The sequence below is a fragment of the Pyrus communis genome, chromosome 8, assembly GCF_041283825.1.
Source record: "Pyrus communis isolate YQ-2024b chromosome 8, ASM4128382v1, whole genome shotgun sequence".
Lineage (NCBI taxonomy): Eukaryota > Viridiplantae > Streptophyta > Magnoliopsida > Rosales > Rosaceae > Pyrus > Pyrus communis.
Genome location: NC_142572.1, coordinates 2,105,741 through 2,122,111, shown reverse-complemented (window position 1 = coordinate 2,122,111; position 16,371 = coordinate 2,105,741). Strand labels below are relative to the sequence as shown.

At 38.8% G+C, this 16,371-nt stretch overlaps 2 protein-coding genes across 3 annotated transcripts; one reads left to right on the top strand and one right to left on the bottom strand.

Annotated features, from left to right (window-relative positions):
• Positions 1 to 3,407: 3,407 nt before the first annotated feature.
• On the top strand, positions 3,408 to 6,915 carry LOC137717795 (multiple C2 domain and transmembrane region protein 6-like). Its single transcript, XM_068457282.2, has one exon. The coding sequence runs from the start codon at positions 3,621 to 3,623 to the stop codon at positions 6,693 to 6,695; it is 3,075 nt and encodes a 1,024-aa protein (XP_068313383.2). The 5' UTR covers positions 3,408 to 3,620; the 3' UTR covers positions 6,696 to 6,915.
• A 300-nt stretch (positions 6,916 to 7,215) lies between these two features.
• Positions 7,216 to 15,601, bottom strand: LOC137717750 (uncharacterized). Of its 2 annotated transcripts, XM_068457214.2 has the most exons (11): positions 15,345 to 15,601; positions 15,226 to 15,264; positions 13,697 to 13,788; positions 12,999 to 13,248; positions 12,689 to 12,808; positions 12,540 to 12,615; positions 11,291 to 11,499; positions 11,003 to 11,111; positions 10,276 to 10,368; positions 8,862 to 9,022; positions 7,216 to 7,956 (listed from the first exon to the last, which is right to left on the bottom strand). In XM_068457214.2, the coding sequence occupies exons 1-11, from the start codon at positions 15,531 to 15,533 to the stop codon at positions 7,399 to 7,401; spliced, it is 1,896 nt and encodes a 631-aa protein (XP_068313315.2). In that variant the 5' UTR covers positions 15,534 to 15,601; the 3' UTR covers positions 7,216 to 7,398. The 2 variants fall into 2 exon arrangements, with proteins under 2 accessions (XP_068313315.2, XP_088554720.1); XM_088698594.1 differs by lacking the exon at positions 13,697 to 13,788 and having other exon boundaries at positions 15,345 to 15,589.
• Between the last annotated feature and the right edge of the window lie 770 nt (positions 15,602 to 16,371).

Sequence of the window (16,371 nt, the reverse complement as noted above, 5' to 3'; positions counted from 1 at the left end):
GCCCGACGTCCTCGTCGGCACATTTCCGGCCAGGGATTGGCTCTGATACCAATTTGTCACATCCCGACCCGGGGCGGATCACTTCCCGGGCCCGCTCCACCACCGTAGCACGATATTGTCCGCTTTGGGCTTACCATTCCCTCACGGTTTTGTTTTTGGGAACTCACGAGCAACTTCCCAGTGGGTCACCCATCATGGGATTGCTCTAGCCCCCTTCTCGCTTAACTTCGGAGTTCCTACGAAACCCGAAGCCAGTGAGCTCCCAAAAGGCCTCGTGCTAGGTAGGGATGTGAATATACATTTAAGGATCACTCCCCTGGGCGATGTGGGATGTCACATTGCTCACGTGAGAGCTATTTTGTTAGTAGCAAATCAATTCTTAGCAAATATATTATATTATCTTTATTGGTAACAATTAAAAAATAAACTCAATTATTAGAATTGTATGAGGATTTAAAAGATTAAAATACGAAAATGCATGCTAAATATACCTATAACGGCATTTAATTGTCAAAAAAAAAAATCTATGACAAATTTGTCTTTTTAAATTTTCAAGATGTTAAAAAAAAATACATGTGAATAGGTGGAAAAAAGGGTAAATGGGTAAAAAAAAATTTAGAAAAAAAAAAGGGTAAACGGGTTTAAAAAGAGGTAAAGGGGTAAATGATTACAGTTAAATGGTTATGGAAATAGATATAACTATTTAGGCAATTACACAATGAGTAAATGGTTGTTGAGGTATGAACATAAACGGCTTCTAAGTAAATAATTGCAATTACCCATGCGACATAATCATTGTTCATCCCTAAATGACATACGTCCTTCTAAAGCAAGATCAACTTAGCATTGAGATTTTTGTAATTTGAATTGTGCTGGAAACCATTTTTTTGTAGCATGATTTCTTTCCTATAGTATAAATTCTACTTTTTCTAATCAAAAGGGAAGTTATGATGCTGCTGGCCTTTGAGGCCACAAGACTTCGCAACAATCACAGATAAAAGAAATTAATCAAAAATAATGGATCTGCCTAATTCCTTGACACGGGGAGATCCCAATAAGTAAAAAGGGTATATTGCTTTTGGCAAAAGTGTGTATGTTTCCATGGCTTTCACTAACAATTATTTTTGCATTGGCTTTTTAGTCAAAAGATTATTTAAATTATCACAACTCCTCATTTTGATATTTGAGATTCAAAATCAATAGAAGTAGTCACTAAAATTGTTTACCATCAATTATTTTGATTATTATGTAAAAACTCTTCCATAAATTAAGGGTATTTATGTCAAATGAACCTCTTCACTTGAACTTATGGTTTTTTTAATAATGAAAATTTTTCATAAAAGAACCAAAATGATTAACAGTAGACAATTTTAAAAATCACATCTATCGATTATAAATCCCAAAAATAAAAATAAAAAATTATAACAATTTAAAAGATCATTTTAACTAAAAAAAACCTTTTTGCATTTCTTCTGTCCTCCTAAGCGCTGTCTCCATCAAACCCCACCATTGCCTTAAGTCCATCTCTCACTCAAAAGTAGCAGCGGGATCTACATCTACATGGAGCCTATATGAGTAGTGGAATACACCCATTTCATACATCCATGACAAGTGCCAAAATATCTATCACTAAATATGTTATGTACACATGAACAAGGAAATGGACTTAAATATTCTAATCAACTTAAATATTCTATTCCTACATATGGTTTAAAACAAAGGAAGATATTTCAATGTATTTGAAACACTATTCCGTATTATAATATAATTGGTAAGACATTGAACAATATATATACTCTCACTTATATTATAATACATAATCTACCGACTAATATTGCATGCTACTCATAAAGAAAATATGGTTTATATTGACAATTGTGACTTGGAATTAGAAATTATGGATCAAGTTGATATTGCTATCAAAATGTATGGTCAAGATTCATGTCGACAGCCTTTGCCAAACAAGAGAGTCATGACAAGTAAAGACTAATTTTCTTTGTATGATTAGACAATCTCTCTCCTAATTTCATAAAAGAGGGGAGATATTTCAATGTATTTGGAACACGAGTTGATACATTACGTGTTATGATATAATTGGTTAGACACTGAACAATATATATGCTCTCACTTATATTATAATACATAATCTACCGACTAATTGTAACATCCCACTAGATGGCTTTGTAGGCAAAATTGACTATCTTCCGTCCACTTTTGAACTTCGTGGCAGGTACGAAAGTTGTTCCTTTCTTTGAGATCTTCATTTCTGTGAATTTGGTATCAGAGCCAATTCCTGGCCGGATGTGTGTCGACGAGGACGTCGGGCCCCTAAGGGGGATGGATTGTAACATCCTACATCGCTCAGGGGAGTAGATCATGTAAGCCTTTTATGTTTATTCTCATCTCTACCTAGCACGATGCCTTTTGGAAGCTCACTGGCTTCGGGTTCCGTAGAAACTCCGAAGTTAAGCGAGTTCGTGCGAGAGCATTCCCAGGATGGGTGACACACTAGAAAGTTCTTGTGTGAATTCCCAGAAACAAAATCGTGAGAGCGTGGTCGGGACCCAAAGCGGATAATATCGTGCTACAATAGAGTCGAGGCCGGAATGTGATGGGAACCCGAACCGGAATGTGACACTAATGTTCTGGATACATGCTAAAATTACTCATAAAAAAAATATGATATATATTTTGAGACTTTGAATTAGAATTATGAATCAAGTTGATATTGTTATCAAAATATATGGTCCAGATTCATGTCGACAACTTTTGCCAAACAAGAGAGTTATGGTTTACCAAAAAAAAAAAAAAACAAGAGAGTTATGACAAGTAAAGACTACTTTTCTTTGCATGAATATACAATCTCTCTCCTAATTTCCTAAAATGCACAAACGTTCCCACCGGTCACCACCACCAGCAGAAAATCTTTCCCTATCAAACCAAACCCACCACTCTCTCCCCCCCCCCCCCCCCCCCCCAAAACAAAAAGGCAATATTACGTGGCTTAACAATTTAATGTTTTTTTTTTTAAATATTCACCTCTCTCTCTCTCTCCCCCCCCCAAACAAAAAGACAATATTACGTCGCTTAACAATTTAATGTTTTTTTTTAAAATATTATGTAAAAAATATAATATGAGAGATTCACTTTTAAAAGAGCCACCTGACTTCTCTTTTTAATAATTTTTTAATGTAACGATATTATACACAAATTTACATCAAAAAAAATATTTACATTTTAAACGCATTGAGTTGCAAAAGAAAACATTTTTAGGAAAAATGATATCATGCACGAAAAAACACATTTACATTCTTTTACGTATTGAGTTGAAGAAATATTTTTTTACTACAAACGATATTATACACGTATTAACACAAAAAAAAAATATTAAACTCTACATGTAAGGAATTGCAAGTAAAGTTTTGACGACCCAAGACAATCGACTTGTCATTCTTTCTAATGTTTGTCTCTTACCTCATCTCCAGCACCACCGCCAACTCTTCCTCTCCCCCACCACTTCTGTCTTCTTCTTCTTCACTCCCACTCCTTCTAGCTACCCTTCCATTTCACCAGACAATATTCTCTGAGCTCTGAGCTCTCTCAACTCCGCCGAGCTAGCCATGGCCAATACTAAACTTGTAGTGGAAGTTCACGACGCAAGCGACCTGATGCCGAAAGACGGCGACGGTTTTGCGAGTCCCTTCGTGGAGGTAGACCTTGAAGGGGAGCGGCAGCGGACTCAGACCAAGCCAAAAGACCTCAATCCTTACTGGAACGAGAAGCTCGTCTTCAACATCAACGACCGTTCTCACCTCCCCCACAAGACCTTCGACGTTGTCGTTTACAATGACAGACAAACTGGACACCATAAGAACTTCCTCGGCCGAGTCAGAATCTCCGGCGTCTCCGTCCCTTTCTCCGAGTCTCAGGCCACCATCCAACGGTACCCGCTCGATAAGCGCGGTGTCTTCTCTCATGTCAAAGGCGATATTGCCCTCAGAATCTACGCTGTTCAAGATTACATCAGCAATGGCGACTTTGCTCCAACACCAGCACCACCACCACCTACACTAAATGATGGATTTGTTACTACTAGTACTGGTGGTGCCGCTCATCCTCCTCCGCTGCAGGAAATGAATACTAAGAGGATCGATGAGGAGATTCATCACCACCATTTTGGGGGAGAGAAGATCAAGAAGAAGGAAAAAGAAGTGAGAACTTTTCACTCCATAGGCACTGGGATGGGTGGTGGCGGCGGCGGCGGCGGTGGTTCTTATCCTCCTCCTCCTCCAATGAAGGCATCCACCGTTGAAACAAGGACGGATTTCGCTCGGGCGGGTCCTGCCACGGTTGTGCACATGCAGCAGACTCCGCAGCAGAACCCGGAATTTTCCCTGGTGGAGACAAGTCCACCATTGGCGGCGCGGCGGTACAGAGGGTTTGGAGGGGACAAGACCTCGAGCACATACGATCTGGTTGAGCAGATGCATTACTTGTACGTGAGTGTGGTGAAGGCAAGAGATCTTCCAACCATGGATGTTACAGGAAGCCTTGATCCTTATGTGGAGGTGAAGCTTGGCAACTACAAAGGGGTGACCAAGCATTTGAACAAGGACCAGAACCCTGTGTGGCACCAGGTTTTCGCCTTCTCGAAAGAGAGCGTGCAATCCAATTTGCTTGAAGTCACTGTCAAGGACAAGGATTTTACCAAGGATGATTTCGTGGGGAGGCTACATTTCGATCTCAGCGAAGTCCCCCTTTGCCTGCCGCCTGACAGCCCTTTGGCTCCTCAGTGGTACATGTTGCAGGACATGCACGGGAACAAGGTCAGAGGGGAGCTTATGCTTGCTGTTTGGATGGGGACTCAGGCCGATGAGTCCTTTCCCGATGCTTGGCATTCCGATGCACACGACATTAGGCACGTCAATCTCGCCACCACTCGATCAAAGGTTTACTTCTCCCCCAAGTTATATTACCTTCGAGTTCAAATTCTGCAAGCTCAGGATCTTGTTCCTTGGGATAGAAACCGCCCTTTGGATACATATGTCAAGGTGCAGCTTGGGAACCAGCTGAGGGTCTCAAAGCCTTCCCAAGTGCGTACTATTAACCCCGTTTGGAATGATGACCTCATGCTCGTGGCCTCCGAGCCTTTCGAAGATATCTTAGTTATATCAGTTGAGGACAGGGTTGGTCCTGGAAAGGATGAGATATTAGGGAGGGTGATTCTTTCGGTTAAAGACCTTCCGCAGAGAATTGACACTCATAAGCTCCCCGAGCCGATATGGTTCAATCTCCACAAGCCTTCAGCAGCTGCTGAAGAGGAAACTGAAAAGCAGAAGGAGAAGTTCTCAAGTAAGATTCATCTGCGCATCTGTTTAGACGTGGGTTACCATGTTCTTGATGAGTCCACACACTTTAGCAGCGATTTTCAGCCGTCGTCCAGGCACCTGAGGAAATCAGGCATTGGAATTCTTGAGCTTGGGATCCTGAGTGCCAGAAAATTTCCACCTTTGAAGGGAAATGAGGGTAGGACTACTGATGCATACTGCGTGGCCAAGTACGGAAACAAGTGGGTACGAACCAGAACGCTTCTGGACACTCTGACTCCTCGCTGGAATGAGCAGTATACTTGGGAAGTTTATGATCCATATACTGTAATCACCATTGGTGTTTTCGACAATTGCCATATCAACGGAAGCAGGGAAGACTCGAGAGATAAAAGGATTGGGAAGGTGAGAATTCGATTATCGACTTTAGGAACTGATCGAGTTTATACGCATTTCTATCCCCTGCTGATGCTCACACCCTCGGGTTTAAAAAAGCACGGGGAACTTCAGTTAGCATTGAGGTTCACTTGCTTTGCTTGGGTTAACATGTTAGCTCAATATGGAAGACCATTGCTTCCAAAGATGCATTATGTCCAACCTATACCTATTAGGCACGTTGATTGGCTCCGCCACCAAGCAATGCAGATTGTAGCAATGAGGCTAGCCCGTTCAGAGCCACCGCTCAGGCGGGAGATTGTCGAGTACATGTTAGACATAGACTACCATATGTTTAGTATGAGGAGAAGCAAAGCCAACTTCCAGCGCATAATGTCGGTTCTTAGCTGGGTCATGACTGTCTGCAGATGGTTTAATGACATTTGCAACTGGCGAAACCCGATCACAACCTGCCTCGTCCATATCTTGTTTGTGATATTAGTTTGCTACCCAGAACTAATATTGCCCACAATTTTCCTCTACCTCTTCGTCATTGGCATGTGGAACTACAGGTTCAGGCCAAGGCACCCACCTCACATGGATGCTCGGCTTTCGCATGCAGAGTCTGCCCACTCGGATGAGTTGGACGAGGAATTTGACAGCTTCCCCACGAGTCGACCCCCGGACATTGTGAGGATGAGGTACGACAGGTTGCGTAGCGTGGCGGGCAGGGTGCAGATGGTGGTTGGAGATTTGGCAACCCAAGCGGAAAGAGCACAAGCATTACTAAGTTGGAGGGATCCGAGAGCAACGGCAATCTTCATCATCTTCGCGTTGATCTGGGCCATGTTGATATACGTTACTCCGTTCGGGCTTGTGGCAGTGCTGTTCGGTGTCTACCTTCTTCGGCATCCACGGTTCAGGAACAAGATGCATTCTGCACCAGTTAATTTCTTCAAGAGATTGCCATCCAAGTCAGATATGCTACTATGAAACTGAAGCTATTACCTGCAGTTAATTATCTGGATTCTTTGTATATTCGCCTAATTCTTGTGAAGAAAAGGTTGTTTAGTAAAGAACCCAACCAAATAATAGCTGGAAAGACGATGCCACAATGTGCTTTTTTCTCGATCAATTCTTGAATATGTACATTGAAATTTTAATAAATATGCAAGTGCTTTTCTAGAAAAGCACTTAAAAGTGTTTCACGAAAGAAGCGCACAACATGTGTTTCTACCAAAAAACACTTCAATTGCTCTTTTGCACTCAAAAGCACTTTATATTTGGCAAACATGATCAGAAGCGCTTTGGTGATCAAAAACGCTTTTGGTAAAATCTGAAAACGCTTTTAATTGTTTCAAAAGCATATTCAAACAGGTTGTTTATCGCTACCTTCCAGACTGCTGTTTCCATACTATAAAGTAAAAGCCAATTCGAGTAATACTGGTCATCCCTAATCAGGTTCAATCAATAAAAAGTAGCTCCAGATTTAATTACAAGCGAAGAAAAGCACTTGAGAGAAAAGCATGATGACTTATAGCCGTTATGTTTTAACTTCTTCCATCCAACAACACGCTATATCCAACATTAACATCACTCCAAAAATAATCTATCCTTGAAGATACAGGCAAGCTCATATGGCATTTTTTTTCCATGAAAATCTCGCCAAAAAATGGATTAGTACAACTAAATTTCTCTAATTAGACGACATAACCCTAAAGCCAAGATGTACTAGTAGCGCTACAATTGTCACGAAGCTCATGAGCATCCCGCCTAGAAGAGCCCTATCGACAAAACCCCAATCACTCAAACATCCTTGGGCTTGCTCTTGCTTGTTCTGGGATCGCAAGCCAATTTCATCCTCCACCTGTTTCTCAACATGGTTCTTTCGCTTCCTCGGTAACCATCCAATCGGATTTCTACTGTTCCAGTGTTCCAGCGGAACGGCGTTCTTTGTTACAGCACATTCTTCCGAGGTAGCCTGTCCTCCACAGCTTTCTGGTCCACAGGCACAAGTTTCTGGCGAAGTTGAACACGCGCAAGTCTCACAACTGTTGGCACCAGGGAAACATTTCTCCTGACTACGGTTTTCATTTGTTGAGGCGGATTTATCGTTTATGTGAGGGATGGTCTCAATCACTTCTCCAAAAACCGACCACCTTCCCACCGATGTTATCTTCACAATTGCTGAAGTCCCCAACATACTTTCTGGAGCGGCTACAAGAACCTGCACGTATCCCTTTGTATGGCCAACCTAGGGCAAATAAAGAACATAAATTGTAAACATCACTTCAGTTCCATCCACGATTGAATAATTGTCCTAAACCCCAAAACTCTTTGGCTAACAATGGCCATCATGGTGTTATAGACCAAAAGATAAATGGCAACAAAATTGAAATAATAAACACTGCGTCAATACATAACAGTATGAGTTATATCATCGAGAGACATAAGACTGCAAATTGTAAGTCATCCTTGCACTTCGAGAAAATATAAACAAACAAACAAATGTTTGTTCAACTCAATTGTAATGAAATGTAGATCCAAAGATCAATACCTTTATTATTAAACATTAAACTGAATTTTTAGTTTCTTCAATTATGCATGCAATTAAGTAATAACTCAAGTTTATCATTAAACAAAAGGCTTAATTATTGCTAAACACCCTTAAACATAAGCACAATGTCTGTGTCACTTTGCCCTCTGAAACTCAAAATGTGTCATCTTATCCCCCAAAACGTCAACTTCGTGTCTCACTTTGCCCCATTTCTTTGTCAACTCTGCAAGAAATCCATTAAGTCCTCTGATGTGGAATGAGTGGGGCCCACTTAATGCTGATGAGATTGCCATTTTATTGCTACATAATCTAAAGCACATATGAGAGAGTTGATGGAATGGGGCAAAGTGACACGGGAAGTTGACATTTGGGGAGTTAAGTGACATTTTGAATTTCAGGGGGCAAAGTGAGACTAATTCAAAGCAAAGCGTAGAATTACTCCAGATACCTGCTTGAATATCATGTTTTATTCCATAGACAATACAAAAGAAGCCAGCCGTTTATCCCCAGCACAACATTAACTGACATGATATATATAATACCCTAGGAAGAGACAACTTGTACAAACTACAATGTTACAAACAAAGAGCACATAAACTTACCAAGTGAGTTCCATCAGTCGCAATATCAGTTATCCATATTCTTTCCACCCTGCCCTCCATCCCAACATATGGTGCGAAAGCTTCAAAAGCAGAAGTCAATTCACGACTCCTTTTCTTCACTACAGTACTGGGGACCTTTTTCATCCTTGCAGCAGGTGTTCCTAAATTTACAAACAAGATCACAAAAGCCAATTACAAATCTATGTATTAACTCATTGATTTCTGTAATATAGTGCACCACCTAACTTATCATCCTCACTTTCTGTTAGAAAGATTTTTGTTCCAAAACCGAAGTACACCAGTTTTGGTATGTAAATGTTATGGAAATTTAACGACGCCATCAAGTGGTTAAAACAAATCTATAGGAAAATCTGTATTTATTTTTAATATGTACTAAGGAGACAATTATACATTAGAAAATGAACAATCAGAAGGGAAAACTGGTGGTCAAGAAGACCAAACAACATCAAAAAGAGGAAACGGGACAGCATAAAGAAAAACAAACTAGGGAGAACTAAATCCCTCCCACAAGCAAATTAACATGAAGCTGCCTACCAATCTCACCACATTTCGAGAAAGAAGAAGCTCTGAACTCAATGGAGACAGATCCCCAAAGAGCCGACTAAAAACAAACTTTCCACCGTAACACCACCATTGCCATATTGCTTTGGACTTCTTGCCCTTCCAAAACAATTTGTAACTTTCACAGAGAAAGGATAAACAATCCCTTGACAACCCAACTAATAATATGTTTCTATTAAAAATTTGTAGCTAGCTTATCATACAGGCAGGATTATCTGTATATTAGGCTGTCTTAGGTTTTAGCGATGGCATATAGATTGGCAATAAAGACTGGGTTTACCCAAATTTTCCCTCCCTCTGTTTCTCTATCTCATCTCTTCTAGCTCTCTGCCCGCTCTCCTCCTTTTTCCCCATTGTTCTCTGCCCCCTATCTTCTCCTTTCTTCCCATTGTTTTATTCTTTTTTCTTTATTCCTATCTTCTCTATATCTGGTCCTGCATACATTTGGGCACAGAGCAATTTTTGTCCGGTTTGTCCAACATTAGTGACTATTTGCCAAAAAGTGATAAAGCACTCCAAATTTTGAAGAAACTAATTTCTACAACAGTAGTAGCCAGGAATTTAGTAATATCACATTATACTCATCCGTCCGTAATTTTATAAAATATTCTTCAAATCAAATCCATGTATACTTTTTCTTGCTTATCAAACTGAGCAGGGGATGCATAATGTCACATGGTCTAAAAACAATAAACTTTATTGTAAATTCATATTATATCAACTTCTCATATATGGACAATGAAAAATGTTGATGCCATACTTTAACCATTGTGTATATGCATACGATGCCCTTTACGGCATCCCAAAGTAACTTGACCAGAAATTATCATACCTGGTCTAGGATAAAACTGCGAAATATGAACTTGAGAGAACTTGTACTCTTTAATAAGGCTAAGAGTTTGAGTAAAGTCTTCATCCGTTTCACCTGAGAAGCCAGGAAATAAGTGTAAACTCCTCCTGTAATGTTCTCTGGATTGCTCAATGCAGAGAATAAAGTAATCAAATCCCCCAAATTACCCACCATATCTCAAAATATAGAGATACGAAGAATATGTTATTGTTAACGCTGTTCTTGGCAAGCTAAATTTAGCAGCTGAGAGTATACTGATTACTCGCTGATTAGGTTATTAGCAACCAAATATTATCAAACATGTTTTTTAAAACTTTACAAACTTGCCGTTATTATCTATAATGTTAAACCACCTTAATTTCCTTTAATAAAGGCAAGAAATAAGGAAGAACAGGGGAAGCAATTCCTTCAAATTAACCAAGTAGGGGAAGCATTGGGAAGTAAACAATCACTAAGTTTACCACCAGAAATCATTTATATCCCTTTCATGCTAAGTTTATCCCTCAACATTTCCAACTTAATCTTAGTGCTTTATCTTGCTTTTTGAATTTGCTTTTGGAGTGCCACCGAGTCACAATCTTAAATTGAAATTTAGAGATATGTTACATCAATAATTGATCAACAAAGAATGTGGGCATAAAACATTTGATCTTTGTGAAAAACAAAAACAAACAGGAGCCACGACATCAGAATCAAGCTACTCACTGACCAGGAAATCCACATATTATATCAGTCGCAATCTGCATCCCTGGCACAAGCTCAGTTAGGGTATCTACCACAGTCTTGAACTCACTTACAGTATATTCCCGATTCATTGCCTGAATGAATAAGCATAGTTATTTGAATAAAGCAACCATAATGTAATCGGAAGTCTAGGTTTGTACATTTGTTAAATGTTAAATCCGAAGGAAGATAAAGTAAAGGATACATCAAACTTAGCTATAAGAAAATGGACCAATCCATGAAGAAAGAGAGAAGAAAAAAAATTAGGACTTACAGTCAAGACTGTATCACTTCCAGATTGGACTGGTACATGTAGAAATGAGTATACACATGGATGACGCAAAACCTCTGCTATTTCCTTCAAGTGCTCCAGAATGAATGGAGGATTCGTCATCCCTATCCGTAACATTGTGCTTGCACTAGGGGGGAGTTCTGCGACAATTGCATTCAATAAAATTGGTAGATTGACCCCAATGTCACGACCTGTAAACATCAAGGAACCGATTATTAATAAACTAAACAATGGCTTAAACAACATTTTGACTTCTTTTTTCTTTAAGTAATACTTTTTTGGTGTGTCCTGCCAGAAATGATTTCTCCTCCAACATCCAACAAACAATATACTAAAACTGTGAAGATGTCAACGCACATGACTATGGTATACTTATTATTTACTCTATTTTTCTGTTCAAATATACTTTACATGTTTAACATAGATCTCAACCAACCAGATCAACATTGCAGTTTTGAGATATAAAACCCGAAGATTTATAGTGATTATTTGGAGATTACCTTACAAATTCTTACACTGCAGAAAGACAAGTTAAAAGAAATTATAAAAATTCTTACAAACTAATTAAGTATATAAATAAAAATTCAATGTTTACATAGTTGGGTCAATCCATCATGCTTGCAAGAATTCTTCACATGGATGTATAAATCACTCAAACCAAGTACCTCCAAAACGGAGACAAAGTCTCCCCGGATCAATGTTTTAAAAGGCTAAGGCGTGGGCAAGGCGTTTGATGGATAGCCCCGCCTAGGCGAAAGCCTTAAGGCATGAGGCGAAGCCTCACGAGACCTAATTTTTTAATACATATTTTATACATATAAAAATATAATAGTCACAAACTATTTTAACTCACATAACCAAGTTTAATCAAGCAATCAAATTAATCAATTTCAAACATCTACTTAAGTGCCTATTTATATGAGAGTTTTGGATAATATTTGGGTGGCATAGGTAGTCCTAAAAAAAGAGAAATAAGGAAAAAAATATAACGAATTTTTTAAAAAATAATAATATAACATTAAGAAAATAATAATCCAAATAAAAAGATGTTTTCTTTTCTACAGCCAATCATGAGAATGTTCAGGAAAATAATAAAAACAAAAACAAAACAATGCTTATCTAATATATATCTAGTATTCCAGATAAACAAGTACTTCCACAATCACTAATCAATCAAGCTCAACTATAATCACTAATCAATCAAGACAATAGAATTATAACAAAAAATTACCATAAGCACCAGTATCTTCACTGCTCAACCATATTTCCTTAACTCCATCAGCTACCACAGATTTTACACGTCCCACCTGCAGTGCTAAAATTCTAATTAAACTGGAAACAGATATAATATTTAAGAAAAACCAATGGCATGATACTTACAAGGCTATCAACAGTATAACTTCCTAAATGACCACGAGCATGCTTTGTCTTGCAGTAAGTGCAAGCACCTAAACAACCAACATTTATGGGAAGAATCTCAACGAACTTGTTTTTCCTCACCTGTGGAAAAAAATTCCATTCAAATACCCCATCTCTAGACTAGTTAACAATATAAGGTAGAAACAGAAACAGATGGCAGGAGTGAAGAAAGCAAAAAAAAGTGCTTGAATGGGTAACAATCAAAGAAAACTAAATTTTAGAAGGGACAACATAAAATGCAAACACCATGGTACAAATCTCTGAAACGCACCTTAGGGAGGTCAAGTGCAGGCAGTGTCTTACGGCTCAAAAGGCGCACCTCATGACCTTTCAAAGTCTCTTCAACGATTTCAACCACACGATCAATTTGCTGGACTCCTACAATACTGACACCTTCTAGCTCCTTTAGATCTCGACTTCCTTGTGGCACACACCCAGCCACCACCAGGGGCTTTCTTGCACCTTTACCTTTTGCTATCAGAGTGTCCATGGCAGACTGACTTGGAGATTTGACCGTGCATCTACATCAAGTAACAAAATCAATACATGGAGAATTATGAGTTAACGGATAATAAAAGACATCTCTCATAAGCATGTGCTTACATAGATGTTAAAAAAATGGACAAATTATAAAGAGTATCGTAAACAAAACAAAAAAGCCAACTTCAAAGAGAGAACTTCAGTATTAAAACATGTGCACTCAAAGATAAGCAAGGCAAGCACACATACGGAATAGTTGACTTAAATATAGGAATAGCATTTAAAATAGGTCTACTAAAGTTCAAAAACTACAATGCCACAAATTATAAAATACGTATAAAACTCTAGCAAGTGCCAAAATAATGTCCCAAGGACTGAAGCACTAAATACTCCCTAACTTTGACTTTAAAATATAATTACTAGATTGGTTTCAGGGGTAACGCATGACCAGATCTACCAAAAAAATGAAACAAATAAAAGAATCCTCACGTATTTATGAGCCACAGGTCTGCCTCCTCAGGATTGTCACTTAATGGATACCCGAAAGCTGAAAGTTGACCAGCCATATATTCACTGTCACTCTGCCACAACAACAAAGTGCAGGGGGCGAAAACAAAAATGAGAAATTCAATGCATTCTCTAATGAATAGAAAATTTAGGAAACAATTCCAGTGACAAGACCAGATCTCATGCTAATATAACATTATGGTCAGTCCACTGTCTTTTTATAGATGGGAAAATAAAATGGAAAAATACGGTAAGTAGCCCATCAGTACCATCAGAAAGGATGCAAAATCCAAGGTAATAGAACAAAGGACTTTAACACTCCAACCAACAAAAGAAATAGCCTTTACCGCCATATAAATCCTACTTGTACCCACACTGACAACCTAAAACTTGATATCAAGAGATCCATTTGCAATAGGTTGATAAGAGAGGATAATCAGCAAATAGCTGATATGGAAGGTACAGATCTACACAAACCTCTACCAGCAAATCTAATTGGATACACCTTTATTTCATTGAGACCTATAAAAGCAATGCAGCCATTGCTAGTTCTTTACTGAAGCCCCAGTTGACGTCATGCATTTCGTAAGTGGACCATTTATCGATAGGACGTAGTCTGTCCACCCAATGGCTTTCCGGCCAACGCTAATGATCACTTAACATTCCACTAACTTCTATATATTTAATTCTAAGAAATTAACCTAATATTACTCCCTCAAATTTTGATGTTCTCTAATCTTTTGAGCCCCTTCCAGCACTTTTTATAGATGAAACAATATATTCAGTTACTCCGTTTCACAATAAACATATGGAAACTGCTTAAATACCCAACCTATGTGGCTACTTTTGTTTTCCAACCCATGTGGCACTTGATGAGCACATCTACATCATTGCATTGGAAAACCAACCACGTAACAGAAGCCAATGGGACAATTCCATGAGCATCTCCAAGGGGCTAGGCAATGGGCAAGGCAAACCATATGTACCTTGCACCATCACCTTTTACCGTCTCCAATGGATAACATTCGCCTAACAATTTGCCTCATCCGTTGGAATGACAGATTTCTGATTAGTCAAATGTTGAAGGCAAAGTACACATTTACCTAGACAATTTAACTTGTCCCTTGTCATAAAAAAAAATAAAAAATAAAAAATAAAATAAAAGAAAGGATGGGAATAAAAGTGTAGCATTCTCATAACAGTCTTCTCTTCCAATGGGACAAACCCTAAACCCAACCCATTTTTTTTGTATTACATTTACATATTGTTTTCATTCCATCATTCTTTCCACGAACCGCATAAACCTTTCAATTCGGCTACCAAACCCACACGGTTGATGAACCATTCTCCACAACTCAAACTTAACAAAAACCGAAACTCGGCCCCTAATTATTGAACATGAAGCTAAAACTAATACTATATAGTTAAAATTGCAGAGTACAATTGGTAATTGTTAATACTAACTACAGAAAAATACTGGAACGGTAATAGAAGAAACCCTAAAGACGGACCTGGTTGTGTGAGCATCCAAATGTTTTGATATATATAGTCTGCCAAATGAAAAAAACAAGGTTAGGAAGAAAGCCATCTTCAGAGAGAGAGAGAGGAGAGAGAGAGGGGGGGGGGGGACCTGAGTGCCAGGGACTTTGGGAGAGAGAGGAGCGAGTGGGTCTAGGATTTGAGATAGCTTGGCGGTGGTATTGCGGCCATTGGGAATGGGTTTGTTCTTTGGGTTCAATCCCACGGTGTTTATCGGCAGACGAAAACCAGGAGGAGCTCCGCCGCCGCTCCCAATCAACAAATCCTCTATGTCCTCCATTTCCTAGCTCTCTGCTACTGTTGAAGCTTCTCACTTCAAACGCAGTGACGACGGGCAGGGTGAAAGGTTATGTAACACTGCTTTTTATTTTGACCCACTAAAAATCGAGTAATAATGAACTCACCCATGTTTTATTTTGAGATGTGATATCCACACATCCTTTTTTATTTTTTACACACTTTTTGTTAATTTTTGTCTGTTGATCTTCTTCAATTTATTCGATCCGACGGCCGAAAATTAGAAGGGTGTGTAAGAAGTAAAAAAGGGTGTGTGGATATCACACCCCTTTATTTTTTGGAGTTAAGTTAGCCCGTAAGTATTTTTGGAAGACTAAATAGCCAAAATACTCTCTGAGATTTGCATAGTTAATAGAAATGGTCTCTGAGATTGAAAATCAATAGAAATGGTTACTAAGGTTGTCCACCATCAATGATTTTGGTCTTTCCATTAAAAACACTTTGGCAATTTTCAAAGCTTCGTAACTCAATCGATTCTTAACCAAATTCGACCCATAATATATCAAAATAAAGATAGGAAAATGTAGAACAAGATTATACCTATTTGGAAGGCCAATGGTTGTCGGATATGGCCGGAAAATAACCTAAAAGGTGACTGGTCTGCAGGAAAACTGGAAAACTCGCTGGAAACTGAGTAAATTTTAAACGTTCATAACTTCTTCAATACTCAACGAAATTGAGTGATTCAACAACTAAAATCATACTTCTCAATGAGACAAAGAGAATGGTACCTTTCTTGATAGCTAACTCGTCATGGTTTGACCAGAAAAAGGCTCGAAAATGGCAACCATTATCTTCGTCTCGCTGAGAAATATGATTTT

What these genes read in the sequence shown, in the direction of transcription:
- LOC137717795 (XM_068457282.2), top strand. Translation starts at nt 3,621, where the DNA reads ATGGCCAATACTAAACTTGTAGTGGAAGTTCACGACGCAAGCGACCTG.
- LOC137717750 (XM_068457214.2), bottom strand. Translation starts at nt 15,533, where the DNA reads ATGGAGGACATAGAGGATTTGTTGATTGGGAGCGGCGGCGGAGCTCCT. An exon ending in CCAAAGTCCCTGGCACTCAG is followed by an intron (nt 15,265 to 15,344) that starts GTCCCCCCCCCC and finishes TTCATTTGGCAG; the next exon opens with ACTATATATATCAAAACATT. An exon ending in GTTATACTGTTGATAGCCTT is followed by an intron (nt 12,616 to 12,688) that starts GTAAGTATCATG and finishes TTAGCACTGCAG; the next exon opens with GTGGGACGTGTAAAATCTGT.